The sequence below is a fragment of the Neolamprologus brichardi genome, chromosome 9 (genome assembly GCF_056152115.1).
Source record: "Neolamprologus brichardi isolate AB-2024 chromosome 9, ASM5615211v1, whole genome shotgun sequence".
NCBI classification, from domain to species: domain Eukaryota; kingdom Metazoa; phylum Chordata; class Actinopteri; order Cichliformes; family Cichlidae; genus Neolamprologus; species Neolamprologus brichardi.
In genome coordinates, this window is record NC_142112.1 from 18,451,820 (window position 1) to 18,466,775 (window position 14,956).

Sequence of the window (14,956 nt, forward strand, 5' to 3'; positions counted from 1 at the left end):
TTGATTTTGCTCAGTGCTACTCTGTGAGAAAAAAAGAGGAGTATTGAAAATTACACTTGTAGACATCAAATAAACTGGAGGGTCGGCTGGAGTCTTTCATGCGTGTTCAAACAGATATCAGCGGCACAGTAACGCTTGACAAACAGATCATTCCTGACATGTTTTCAGACTTTTTCATTTTCCCAGAACTAATTTGCAATTGTCAATACCTGCAGTTAAAAAAAAGGTGCATAGCATAGTGTTTTCTTTGATTTTCGACTTCATTATTTTTTTAATTTTATTTCTATGCCTTTTTAGATCACAAGCGTGGAAATGTGAAAACAATTACACAAGAAAGCCTGATCCTCACCCAATGAAACAAAGACTTTAAATAAAAAATATACATGTGTGTACTATAATATATAAACAATCATATGCATTGGAAACATCTCCTCCCAAAAGATGTATTTTGCAGTATTTCTGTCAAAGTAGATGACATTGTCACCATTTGGAATAAAAAAAACTTTTACATAAAACCTCTAGAAGTTTTCATTCGTGTCAACTTGGTTGTACTTGTATTGATACATTTAAAAAAAAATGTTTTTTTATCCAATTCACAGTCCCACCTGTAACGCACACACAGTCTAAGTACTTGTATACAGGTCCCATACATACTGCAGATCTCTTTAAGACATTAGCCCACTTCATTCCAATTCATCGCGCTGCATTTATTTTACTTGATGAATAAAGTGCTCCTGACTGCGACACATAAATGAATGCACTATGTTAAACCGCTCGTGTGATTCTCCGACTGTCTGAACTGAATCTTACTGTTTCAAAGTCTTTGCTTAATAATGCATGAGCATCTGATTTGCACGTTTGTGTCAGGACGCCTTATAAAAATCTCAATGAGCTCAGTCTCTTGTGGCTCAATAGATGGCAGTAATATCCCTCAATCACTTCAGTATGATTCCTTTCCTCAGTTAAAATACAAGAATATACAGGCAAGTGTGTGTGTGTGTGTGTGTGTGTGTGTGTGTGTGTGCATACTCTACTCGCTTGCATAGTCAAAAAATACTGTACACACCCTCTGTCTCTCACATTTGTCTACAGATGCGCATAAACACAGACACAGAGATAAAAACCCGAGTTCCCAAAATGCCAAAAGACGACGTGGGGCGAGATGACATCATTAAGGCAAAATAAATAAAAAAATATCTGTAAATAATCCCTTTTGTCGGCATCTCTGTCAGTCCTCAGGTAATGTAGGCAAACCCAGAATAAGTCAAACAACACAGCGGGAAAGACAGATGAGAGACTGCTGCGTCTTTAACGTCACTGTGAAAGCCAGCACTGCCACTGCATCTTTCTAATAGTCTGATTAGGTGAGGGCAAAAAAAAATAAATAAAATTATCAGCCTTTAGCTCAAAGATACTGTAATGTGTGTGCTTGTAAAGATGAAATCAATAGCAGCAGCACCTTCACAGGGCATCAGGGAACAGCCGAGTCTCCAACTCAATACAATCCGTACCTATAACTGACAGAAATGTCTCATCTCACCGAACCCAGCAACTGCTCAGAGGTAAAAAGCGGCACTATGAATAATCGTGAAAACCATTTAATTGTGTCCCTTTGTGCGCAGTCTGCCCGGGCTCTGTGTTCATTTTTTTTTTCTTTTTTGTATTCACTTTCCCTCAAGATAGTCTCTATGTCGTCATTTGTTGGCAGGATACGCTGGTAATCATTTGAATTCCCTCAGTATGTTCAGAAGATGTCAGGGAGTAGTCTCTGATCTTGTTTAATATGTGACCAGCAGCTATAAATTACAAACTCCCAGAAATGAGGAAACATGGGTACTTTTAAATCTCCAGGGAGCGCTCGCTTTATGTCTCTCTTGCACATACATACAGTAGACTCTCTCGCTGTCTTTACTCTCCCCCCCAGTGCAGTAATGGTAATCTCCTCCCCTCAATTTAGTTGACATTCAAATAAAAACAAATGCCTGTGACTTTTCTTGTTGAAATAAGCAATTTTGCTCTCAGTCTGTTTTGATGCTCCATGGGCATGCGGGTGCTACCTGGATGCTTTTAGCAAATTTGGCCGAGGTGTTTGAAATTCGGCGCTCTGTTTGTATTTCATACATTTTTGTTTTCTCATTAAAATCAAATGCTGTGAGCCACAATAAAGATGAAACGTAATTTCCACGCATTTTTGTAGAGGACTGGGAGACAACAACAAAAAAAAATTCACGGGGACATCATTGTTATAGCTTGAGCAGCGTTTGGTTTGGCTTTAAATGCGACACTGTCACAAAGCAAATTAGCTGAAATACGACTGATTATTTTGTCCTGAAAAGCAAAGCACAAAGAAACACTGACTGTTGATTGTGCAGTCTTGAGATCTAAGTCAAATGTAGGCAAGTACAGATTTAATTAACAGACAAAAGAGGACTTGTGACTTCTGAAAGTATCAAATATAAAAATTATAGTATTGTGGGAGCTGAATTTCTGCAATTCCTCACCAAATTCTTATGGAGTGCTTTCCTTTCCTTCGGGACAGATGAGGCCATCAGGCTCTGGAAATTGCTTTGAGTGTGCCTTGTTTATGTTGGGAAATTAAAATTGAGTTATATGCGATTTAAGCTATACCACATACAAACTCATTTGGATTTCCCTCGAAAGACACTCGACTACTTTATCTATATCTGTTAAGGAGGTGTTCTAGGCACGTCTTGTTGTCAGAGTCTGTCTGGTTGATGCTGTATATTTCAGCGTCTGTGAGGCACAGAAACCACTTGTCACCCACGTTTTTCTTTCTTTTGCTTTTTTTTTGCTTTTCTTTCCCCCACACATTTGAATTTTGCAAGGCTGAGCCGGGATAATGAGTGGTGAGACTTACTGTAGGGAGAATGTATACTCCTCCATCTCCTCCGCGGAGAGGTTCTCCATTGAAGGCTGCATCTTCTGTTTGTCTGCCTGCCGAGGCGGTGCACTTCTGCCGCTCATGCTGGGGCCACAGCTATTTGTCTTCTTGATCGGCTTCTTCTGTGAGGAGCAGAAATCGGGGAGAACACATGCGGATGTCATTTGTAATCAAAGCAGGAAACAGGCCTCTGAATTTATCTTGGGGGATGCACACGGTGACAGTGACAGTGTGCGTGGCGCTTTGGAGCCTCTCCTATATCTCACCCGCGCCTCAATTGACACGAGACAAGAATGACGGCAAAATCGCATACGGCATGCCATCCTTCAACTTGAGTTCATTTGGGAAACATGCGTACAGTGATGGTGGCGTTAAATATGTGATATTTGAGCAGCTGGCACTGTTTTTTTCCACACAAGTCGTTTACTGTCATCGTCATAAACACAGTCAAATGGAGTTAGGAAGTGGGGTTTTAAATTTTTCACTAAGGTACTTGGGAGCAGATATTATTTGTTAAGCCGCCAACATGTTAACGGCTTGCTTTCCCTGGCCGTGTCAGCCCTGCCTGTGTTGCCCTTGGGTGGGCTTAGTGCCTTTCTGCTTGAAGTTGTGAAATACACACTGATGTATGTTAATGAGATCCACAGTTTGGAATAAGCAAGCTGCCTCTTTTTTCCACCCCTTTCTGACTCTACCTCTCTCCGTTTTATTTTTTATTTTTTTCTTCATCTTCCCTTTCCTCCATCCCTCTCTGTCTCTCCCTCTGAGATAAACTAGGCCCAGGAAGTAGTAAATGGGCAGAGTCCCATAAAAGCTCCATCCGTTTTCATAGGGCAATCTTTGCCAAAGCAAGCTTGGATTCCAGAGTGATGATCACAATAAAAAGGTGGAAAAGAGTGAGAGAAAAAGGCAGAGAGACGGGGGGAAAAATGCAGGAGATATACCACAATGTTCTCCAGTGTCTCCACACAATAAATTTAATGCAATACCTTAAGAGTGGATTCCGTATATAGCTGAATTCCTGCCCTGTGGGCAAAGTGGTCGCCTGGAGAAAATTCATTTTAATTAGGCCTGCACTGCAGGTTGAAGGGCTGAAATCTGATCCCTAGCGCTTCCAGGCTGGGGCAGGTTGGAGATCACTCCACTTAATCATTAGACAACTGGGTTCCAACCAAGACATTTGACAGAGTTAGCAAGGTTTTAAAGATAGGCCAAGAGGGGAAGGAAAAACATGGTCTGCAGAGGCTGCAGAGATATAAAACCTCATATCAACAAACTCATTTATTTAACAGGTCATCCCTGATTAATGGTGGTCCAAAGAGCCTCTTGTACATCAGCAGGAGGAGGTTAGTAGGAATAAAGACGGGGAAGAAAGGGTGGCGGGTATATGTGTTTGAGAGAACGAGGCTTCATGTTGTTCATAGGCGTCTAACTATCTCAACAATAACATCACAACAACAAAAGGCCGCAGCAGAGGCACAATGGAAGGGGCGGACCGGGAGGCAGCAATGCCAGATCAGCACATGGAGTAATTTTGCAATTACCACTTCAAAGTATGGCAGGTAACACGCAGGCTTTGATTAATTTAGCTTAAGTCGTCTGTAGCCCAGGAAGAGGCGTGTTTAGAACGGTTTGGAGGAAGAAAAAAAAAGGCGAGGCCTGGCTAGCGTTGCTGATTTCACACAATTTGAGCTGCTTTGGCTTGTCAAGCAGATCAAAACTGGCTTTGAAGGCTGAAAAATACCTGTTAGTGTGAAATGTATTTTGACAAATCTCAGATAATAAGCCGGGGAGGTGCGCGCAAGGCCGCAGAGAGGGGCGGGAAGGAAAGGGAGGGAATGGAAGGGGAAAGCAGAAAGGGTGCTCATTTTAAGGGTGGGAACACTTCCCCTTAAATCACAGTGTTACCTTGTAGTGATTCCCACCCTCTGCTTTCTCCCTGCATGGATCACTCTTCTCTCCGGTGCTTCCAGAAATGGCTCCTGATGAGAAATTCTTGCCTGCACGCCCAAAAGAGAAATAATGTGCAGTAAGTGTAAAGAGGAAAAGAATATTTAAGGTTGTTTTCTCTTGCATACCACACTTTATCATTATAATTTCAGGGCTGAGTAATATTAATACACTTATATAATAAAAAAAAGGGGAAGAAAAATTATATAGGGAGATACAGTAAGATATATAGATATGGATATATATGCAATTACAAATGATGAAAAATCTAAAAATAAATTACATTTTGGTTATGATACATTTTCACACATTTTCCCATCATTTCCCTTCTTCTGAAGTGTTTTTCATCCTCCATTTCTTTTTTCTTTTCTCTGTCTCGCATTTTTTTTCTTGCTGTAATTTAAATGGTAAGCCGCCAGATGTGTGTCTCATGCTTGAAGAGTCGAAGATCTGCATTATTTAGCATATTAACATTCACAGAATTTAAAAAAGGGTTCCTGCTTTGCCTGGAGGTTGCAATTAAGTAAACCTTAGCTTGATACATGTAAAAATCTCACTATGTGAAACTTTTTTTTTCCCCCCGTGGAACCAATCACATCTATATAATACATATGGAAGCCTCAGCAATGATATAATTTTTCTCCTGCTGTGGGATTAAATATATCAGTAATAATAACTTAAATATTAGCCACACATCAGAAATCCTCCTGACAGCTAAATTTTTACTGCATTTAAATGGCAGGAAGATTCTGCTCACCTCTATTTTTCACAGAGTCTGAAATCAGATTTCACACAGATGTAGTTTTTAATTATCACTCCTTTGCTGGTAAACATTTGCCCTGGTGTTATAGTTATTCTATTCTCAGGATAAATTTTTTATTTCTACATTATAAAGACGTTACATAACCGTGTACTCAGTTGTGTGGTCACATCAGGGCTTGGGATAAACACATGCCAGCCACAAGATTAAAACAGCAGATGACTAGAACTGACCACTTTGTTAAATGCAATGTTTTGCTCTCTTTCTTGTTAGTCACTGCAGGCCAGGCCCTTTCTGGTTTCAGTGACCTCCTCCAGAAGACTCTAAGCCAAAAAGTGCTCAGTAATGACTCAAACAAGGAAAATAAGAGCCTGAGAAATATACCTGGTCTTTCAAACGCCCTTGTTACCTATCCAATCGAGCATTCACAGTATGCACAGAGACTCCACCCCTGCAAACCACAGGAACTAAAGGATCTAAACACCATGGGACACCTCCAGACATCCTCTGTGCCAGTTTTTACTGGTTAGAACTGGTTTGGTGGCGTGAAAAGAACTTGCACAATATTAGACAAGTGATTTTAAAGTTGTGTCAGATTGGTGTGTCTTAGTATAAAAAAAGTACAGGTCTTCAAGTGTCAAAAAATCAAAGAATCTTTTTGTAAACTATAGGATGTTACCCTACCTTGTTTTAAAAAGCATAGTCAGATTAAATAGCACACAGTGACACTGCTGACTTTAGTTTACATTGGACAGAAGTCTTTTTAATGTTGCACATGAGTACTACGTCTGTGCTCATGTGCAGACAGTCTGAGTCAGAACAATGCAATGCTCTCACACACAAATACACACACCCCTCATACTCTATTAGCTGAAGCATCAACCAATATAAACTCACAGACTTGGACCACCGTGGATTAGGATCTTTTAAGAGACTGTACTACCACACACACACAAACACGAACTTATTACACTAGGCCCCACTTGCTTACGCTCAGACGCTATGGAACGAGAATCAGTGCGGAGGCAGCATCGACAGCTCTGACAGCTAAAGGCTACGTCCATGAACTCAGAGTGCTAGAGCTGCCACAACTCCAGCCTCCCTGGGCACCCAAGGCCAACAACAAACTCCTTGTTTCCCCCCCTGTGCTCTGAGCTATAAGACCAGAACACATACTCATCCACTGCACACACACACACACTCTGTATTGATGCACCCACACACAAAAAGGCAAAGATATTAATATGTAGACACTTGCATATATGGACAAACATTTTCCAGGGTAGAAATGTAAGAGTCTACCTCACAAAACGCATAACTCAACGCGCCTCTTTTCTTTCTTGCTTACACACAAAAACAGGCCAAGTAAAGAGAAAAGCCCGAGGCCTGTAACACCGTCGAGACCCCATCACTGTGTTACTGGTGAGATGGAACCAGACTGAGATGGCAGTTCTTGTTCACCTAGGCCCTTAATTGCCTGATGACTGGTCCAAATTTACAGAGGAATCGAAGGTTAGCAACTCACGGATTACCCTTGAGTCTGTCAGGCTCTCATGTTGAGGTTGCTATGATACGGTGCAGATTTATTGTTGCTTCACTCAAGTTTTTTTTTCTTTCTTTCTTGTAATCCATTGCATTTTAATGACTATCAAACACTGCAGTGCATACTAATGTGTAAATAGTTATGTGCCATTATATCAGGAGTTACCGGTAAATTCTGTAGGTCTTGCAGGTTAAATCTGTCTACATCGCACCTGCTGAATCAAACACAGCCTTCACTTTTCTGGAAATTGTCCCATGCAGTCTGCTTATGCTAAAGTAAAGCTTTAAATGTGTGTTTCTGCATACATTTGGAAGTTGGACATTAACATTGTCGAATAAATCAACAGGAAGTGGCATGCGGCTGATTGAGAGTTTATGATGTAACATCGCGGTTTGAAATGCTGATGACTGGGAGTGGCCTGGAGGGGGGAAAAAAACATCCTGAAAGTAAAGGGCAACGCTCCAAAAGAGAGATGAGATGAGGAATCCTCGAAATCACCATCTATGCTCAAGGGGATGGATGTTAAGATGCCTTTGTGGGATAAAATAAATAAATGAGTTCAAAAAACGAGAGAAAAAAAAGGAAGCGGTGTCATAGTTACGGCACACTCATCTGCATGCTCATAGTGATCCACTAAAGGCTATCATGAAACAAGATGCTAATCTAATTAGTCATTTGGGTTCAAGTAAACCCATACTAACTGGATCATTCAGTTAATGCGAAAGGTCACTTAACCCATTGTGCCTCCAGCCGATCACTGCGGTAAAAAGCCAAATACACTCCGTTCTGCTTGGACAAGTCAACTGACGTAAATCAGATTATTACCATCCGATAGCTAATAATAATAATCTGAAACAGAAACACATTAATGCCCACATAAAATTGTTTTGATTGAAACTCGTCAGAGTTAAAATCTTGGTTTGGGATGTCAGGTTTAGTTCCGTATAGACACCTCACCAACGCTGTGTTTCTTCTGTGGGGATTAATTAACTTAAGGCCCGAGGAATGCAATCTTCAAGTCTCACTGTCAAGCTCTGCACTGTGCAGATTATCGCAATGACAAGAGATCTCCATATACTTGTCCTGACTCAGAGACAAATGGGTAATGAGGAAAATCTAGGCGTTACATGCAGAGAGAAAGTGAGCTCCACGCAGAAGACATCAGAAACAGGGAGGCATGAAATAGGAAGGAAATGTCTGAAAACCCTCAGACTTGACTAAAAACTGAGAAGGAGGTGGGGTAGGGGGGGTAATTCGTTCCTCTTTTCCTTGCTGAATTGGATTTCCATTTTTGGCTAGGTTAAAGTTGTCCATCCAATCGCTCCATTCAACCTTGACGTATCACCCCATCTGAACACCATAATTCGCTCCAGAGGTAATGCAACATGAACGGATCTGTATGCAAATGAGGCACAAACGTCAGGTCGGCTTAGGGAACGGCGCAGATGAGGTGTTGTGCAGGACACCTTTTGATCCGTTATTTCACTTGCGGATTGGGTTCACTTCCCAAGCAACCTCCTCACCTGTGAGAATGGGCGTGCGTGCGCGCAAGTGCGTGTGTGTTGACATCTCTGCCTGCGTGCAAGCCAGAGTTTGAAGCCGTGTGCGGTGAAGAGACCTGGTACCTTTTGCCTTGTGTGGCAGAACATAAATCTCCCATAGTGAGTGCTCCTCTCCCTCCCTCGCTCTCTTTCTTTCTCTCTGGAAAGGCAGTCAGTTCGTTGGGGACACTTCCCTTGTGGGCGTTAGGATCTCTGTGGGGGGTCACAGGTCAGCCAGCGGAGGAAGCGACAAGCTGTGAAATGTAAAAGACCAATTTCTTCCACATGTTTCTGTGCTGGGAGAACACTGCCAAGCTGTCAGCCGGCATCACGTTTAAAATGGGCCAGGGTGCTACCCAGCAGACCTGTCACAACTCATTTGTAATTAAAAAGCCTGTGTGATGTTTAAAGCAGAGCACCCCAGAAACTTTTGAGGACTGTTAAATAAAGATGAGCTGTGCGTGCAAAAAAATAGAAAGAAAGAAAGCGAGAAAAGGAAAAAAAGGCCAGTGTATTAATAACAAAGAAGCTAGCCGGTCGTCTTTGTTGAGGATCAATACCAAATGAGTCTGCACTTGATTTGTGGCAATGGCCAGAATGGTAGATGACTAAAACTAGTATATTTTTTAAAATAAGGAGATGGACTCTAATATTATCATTATTATTATCAACAAAATCATTAGCCCCAATTAAATGTGGTTATGATTAAATATGGGACTTCAGCATTTTTATCGCTTAGCTCAAACTTTGGACATTGTAAGATTCATACTTATATCACTTCACTTAGTAATGAAATAAAGCAAAAACTATATTAACTCAGGCCCTCTACTAATATACCTGGGTTGGACCACCACATAAGCAAGGAAACCATAAAAAAAACATTTCACCTACGTAGCTAAAGGATACCTTAATACCTACGTTGTATGACACAGGATATTATCTCTGCATGCTGTAAAAGGAAAGCAAAGGAGCGCCCATCCCTCACTTAAACATGACTTGCATGTGTTAAGATTTAAAGAAGTAACTACAGGACACAGGAAGAGGTCACACATATATGAGGGAACACACAAACTCTAAAAGCCTCTCCTTGACTTGAAGCAACAGTAAAGACTGAACCAAGATGAAGTCTCATAACTAAATCTAAAATTTCATCATCTGTTTTATATCTTATCTTCCTAAGGAGAAATCGTATAAAATAAAGCTAACCAGATGTTATTGAAATGGTGATTTGTGGATAAAAAGGCAGATGAAGTTAAGATGGTAATCAGAAATGCATTGCAGCATGTAAGCGCCTACTATGTATTGAACTTAAAGAAGGAATTTCGGTCAACTGGCAGAAAATTGCTATATAGCTTTTTTTATAGCTCGAACTCGATAATTATAAGTTAGTCATCCACAGTGAACCAAAGCCAGACCGCAAAACACAGAAATGTGTGTCTTCCAGGTCATGTAAGCATGTAAAATGTTTAGTTTGGCTCAGCTGGACACAGAATATAAAGAAGAAAATGTGGTTATAAATTCCAAAACCTTTGTTGTGCTAATCATGGCAGCTAGGCTAACCACTGTGCACCAATAGCTAGCTTGATTGGACTTATTTAACCAGCACTTTACATGCCAAGTTTTTGTTTGCTTGCTGAATTGGTGGTTATATTTATCTAAATGTCTGTCAACTATCAGGTTCTGCTAATGTTGTGCACAATACTTTGCCTATGCTAACACTAACATTAGAGTCTATATATTTTACACATAATCTTAACTGAGAAAACAAATATAATGTTTGTCTGTCAAGCATTCCCCTACCAAACCCTACCCTCAAGCACATTCACCTCAGTGGAGCTTTGCTGTAAGGGAGGCCTGTCATTCTTCTTTTCCCAGTGTTGGTGACATTAGGGTGACATTTTCTCCACACTGTGGCATAGTTGGGGGTTGTAACATCGGAGCCCTACCTGGCAGAGATGAGGAAGAGCAAGCAGAATCAGCTGACAGGTTGAGAGGGGACCCCCGGTGAGAATGTACCACAGAGGGATCTCCCGCTCTGCAGCTTGGGTCTGTACAGGCCTGCTGTTGGGACTGGGGATGAACGAGCTGAGGACAGAGCTGGTTCTGCGATGGGGGCTTGGGCTGGAGTGGCAGCTGGTTCTGGTGGACCTCAGATTGGGGAATAATAGGTTGTTTAGAAGAGGGGATTGATAAAGTGATGCAGTGCTCTGGTCCCCGAGATGCTCCAGGTGGGAGTCTCTTTACCTAAAACACAAGAAACCAGAAGAGGAACAGGCCTGCTTCCCGTGTGTCAGAGGTCTGCATATGTGTTCAGTGAACATTAATAGCTTGTAATAATCAGTAGTTATGTGCATAATGTTCCATTGCATCATCATTGTTTGTGGGAAAACATCTTGCTGTATGAATAACATTACAGGTGTTCAAAACTGCAGGCACAGAGAACTACTAGCATTTGTCAAAGTGTGCAGTAAAACAATTCAATTAAATCTATAAATGTGACAAGAATATTGTGCTTGTTGTTGTGCTGTGCATATGCAGAGATACAAAAAAAAATATCCCACAGCAATCAAAGCAACCGTACCAACAGTAATGATAATGCAGTAATACAAACAACATGTCACAGTCAAAGGGACAAATAAAGAAGCAAATCCAAGACAGAGAGCTTTGTTCTGGTTTTTAATTCAATTAAGATGTTTACTAATCTAATCAATGCATCAGCTCTAATGCTTTCAGAATTGCTGGGTAAAGATGTGGTTCTTGTTTGCTCTCTGGGGCCAATTTTCAATTTCTCTGTAAAAGCTTTTTATCGTTGAAAATCCAACCCCCCATCTTTTCAGATCCACCGTTCTGCCCCCTAAACATTCCAAATAAAAGAAGAGGATCAGAGTGAAAAAGAAAGAAAGAAAAAAGAAAAATAGCAGACACAAGCACATGGTTTATAACTGAGACCAAGAAATAAACACGCACATACTGTACCTGCACGCAATTACGAATTTAAATAGAATAATCGAGAGGTTCGCGTCATCAAAACAAACATGTGAACACGGGGTTTCGTAATTGCAAACACACCTGAAAATACAGGTTGCACAGCCAGTGGTCGAGATCAGAGGAGATGAGGGCTTCAATCTTTTTAAACTGGTCCAGCTGTGTGCTGGGCTCGCCCCTGATCAGCGGCGTTTTGAACCTGTGTACATAACAGAAACCTGTCACTGTACAAAGAAATGTTGATGAGAAATACTCAGAAAAGTTGCAGGTTGCATTTTTTTTGGACTGCATGCCATCCATTTTCATTACCAGCTATCCTATCTGGGGTAACTGGGGGGGCAGAGAGGCAGGGTGCACATGCTAAAAACTAACACGCTTAAGGTAAAGAACTTGTCTTTGGACTGAGTCAGGGGGAAACTCGCAGAATAACAAAGGGAAACATCTGAAGATCATTTTGCTGTTCATCACAGTGGTTTTAACTCACCTGCCCTCGACCAAACCGAGACTTGGCCCACAAGCAGGAAATGCTGCCCAGGCCAACGCAGAGCTGACGTGACTTCTATCTCCCGGTGCTGTGATCAGCTGGAAAACCAGCACCGTGGAAGGGATGATATTACAGGTGGAAGGTAAGACCTGGATAAACATACAAAGAAATATAAGGAAAGAAGAAAGTTGCTCACAGTTTCAGTCAGCTGAGCGCACATGCCTGCAGGGCGCATGCATTAACGCATGCACACATGCAGACACATCAACAGCAGAGTAGAATGCTAACTGCCTTTTAATCTACATCCTACACTTGAATCCTCCCGTAACTTATCTGCTGTCTTAGGATCGTTCTAAACTGCCACTCTAACCCATCGAGCTCAGAAAATTGCCTAAAAGGAGATGTCGGCGTGATAAAGACTGCGGCATCAAACGCTGCGAAGAGGGCAACTCGAGTTTGCTGTTGTAGAGCGTGAGCTGACAGTTACCGAATTTGTGATTCAGAGAAGCCATCATCAATCAGACTGATAATATCAAGGGTGTCTTGCGCGAAGCAAAAATTGTTAGTGGTTAGCAGTCAATGGAAAACACATACATTCTTATTTACCCAGAGAACGGTGGGTTTGCTTAAAAAATGAACTGACAGTGAGGTGCGTGCGACATCATCCATCACTGGGTGGAAATATTTTATCCCTTTATTAGTTGTAATGGAAAATGCAGAGGACTTGTTTTAACACATAAATCATTTGTATCCCGTTCTCTTCAACCCCCCGCCCCCCTGTAAATCAGCCTTTGGTATGCACCTGTGAAATGATGGGTAGTAGTGTCTGACTCAGGACATAAATTTATGGAATAATATCAGAGATTATAGATATTGAGGATATTCATATTATTCATTTACTGTAAGAAATGTGACCTGCATAAATAGTCATTTACGTGCGCGCGCAGTGCCTTTGTGTAGACACGTGGGCATATGTGCGTATGTGGTGAGAGGTTTGTGAGACTTGATATGCTTCAGAGTTTTTTCTGCTCCTCTGTTTATGGAGGATCTACTTAAACTATTATAAATATCCAGGTTGACTTTTTTTTAAAGTGCTGAGGGGAAATTAACGGCTACAGTTGTGCAGTTCACAGTAAACTGATAAAAAGTGATTTTTTTTTGCAATAAGCACAACACATGACAAAAGATTTAAAAAGTGGAAAAGACAAGAATAAATTCATATACCTCCAAGGATCTTTCCTAATTTTCTTCCTGTCCACTCCCCTCCTCCCCTCTTTAATTAGAATGTGGATCATTTTTTTTCCTTTTTTGGTATAAAACTCTAAAATGAGTGTCGGCCCTTCTCAACTCTTTTCAAGCATTCTCACTCTTCTGCATATCCAAGATATTTCAAAACTAAGCGGCACTGTTTCTGTCTAAATCCAAACCCAGACACACAAAGCAAAGGGTGAATGAAAAAAAGTGGGAGAGAGATATGGAGAAAGAGGAAAGGAAAATAAGCTCCTGGCTTCCTCCTACCATCGCTAATTCCTCATTTCCTCTTAGAAGGCACTGCAAGCTCCACTGAAATCGCACGCTATCGTGTGGGCAAGAGGCGAGAGAGACGGAGAGAAAACCAGCTAAGCCAATCCTGGTAGTCTCAGACAAATCTGATCAACGTTCCAACTACTATCAATGAGGACAACAACAACTGGTTTGTCTATAAAGCACAGCTGAGGGCTTGGGGAGGAGAGGAGGGAAGGCAGAGTGACACGAGGCATTTACCATGCTGTACTTAAACCTTTTTCTTTTTCCTCTTTCTTTTTACCTCTGACGCAGAGCCCAGGTTTTGCTTTCAGTTCGTGCCAGATTTTACCCCATCTTTTATGTTTCATGGGAGCTTGTGACAATATTATCAGAATGCTCTAGCTCAGTGAATACACCCACCAGCACGCTGACAGTGTCCACATGTGCTAAATGCTCCAGCTAGGCCTTTAGAGTTGCCATCACAACAGTGAAGAAATGCTTTCTCAGCCTGTATGAGACTCTATGGGATCAAGAGGGACACTGCATTTAGTGGTTTCTGTTTTAAGGTTTTGCTTGTGAATCTTTTGTACCGTGCACACATCACTGAATGAATAAACCAAAGAGTTCTAATCCACTGGTCAATATCGACCATCTATAATAAGTATGTGGGTTTTTTTAAAGATTAGCACAGCTTATATAGAAGATCCGCTCCTTCATATCCAAAGGTTTAGGAAAGGGGTTGTGAAATGTGCATAATTTCATCTAATGTAATCTGCTGTGTTGTTTCAATAAAAGAACCAAACGGGAAAACATATTTAGTCATCTATTATGAAATGGAAATGTAGGCTGACATATTTAAAAATATGTTTCAAATACATATTTTTGTCAGTTCTGCCTAACTTTTCTATTTTTGCTTTTATTTGCCTTGATCCGGCTCAAGCATGTGGCAGATGCTGAAAGACACACAGGAAGGAAAGGAAATGTTTCATTCCATTTGTGCTCCATTTTTATTCCAATAAAACATTATTTCTTCTATATGAATGAATAATTGATATTGGATTTGATTTACATGCATGGATTAAATGTCATGTTTGAGAAGTTGTTGTTTTATTCATATAGGGATCCCTAGAGAAAAACCTAGAGGCTGTGTGTGACATATTTTCATACGCTGCCTTTACAGTAATATAACTTCTCATAACCCTTTCAGTGTAGAAACTGCTCCATCTTCACTGCAGCTGATGAAAATAAAGGCAGAAGAAGAAAGAGAAATTCTGAAATAGCACCA

At 41.0% G+C, this 14,956-nt stretch overlaps 1 protein-coding gene across 1 annotated transcript in view; it reads right to left on the minus strand.

The window, feature by feature from the left end:
• Nucleotides 1-14,956, minus strand: part of ofcc1 (orofacial cleft 1 candidate 1) — a 136,580-nt gene that overhangs the window by 41,628 nt on the left and 79,996 nt on the right. The window contains exons 14-18 of the mRNA XM_087845507.1: nucleotides 12,166-12,314; nucleotides 11,766-11,880; nucleotides 10,643-10,940; nucleotides 4,811-4,902; nucleotides 2,879-3,024 (exon numbers count right to left, since the gene is read on the minus strand). Coding sequence (XP_087701633.1) covers nucleotides 2,879-3,024; nucleotides 4,811-4,902; nucleotides 10,643-10,940; nucleotides 11,766-11,880; nucleotides 12,166-12,314 — 800 coding nt within the window. The remainder of the gene's footprint in view (nucleotides 1-2,878; nucleotides 3,025-4,810; nucleotides 4,903-10,642; nucleotides 10,941-11,765; nucleotides 11,881-12,165; nucleotides 12,315-14,956) is intronic.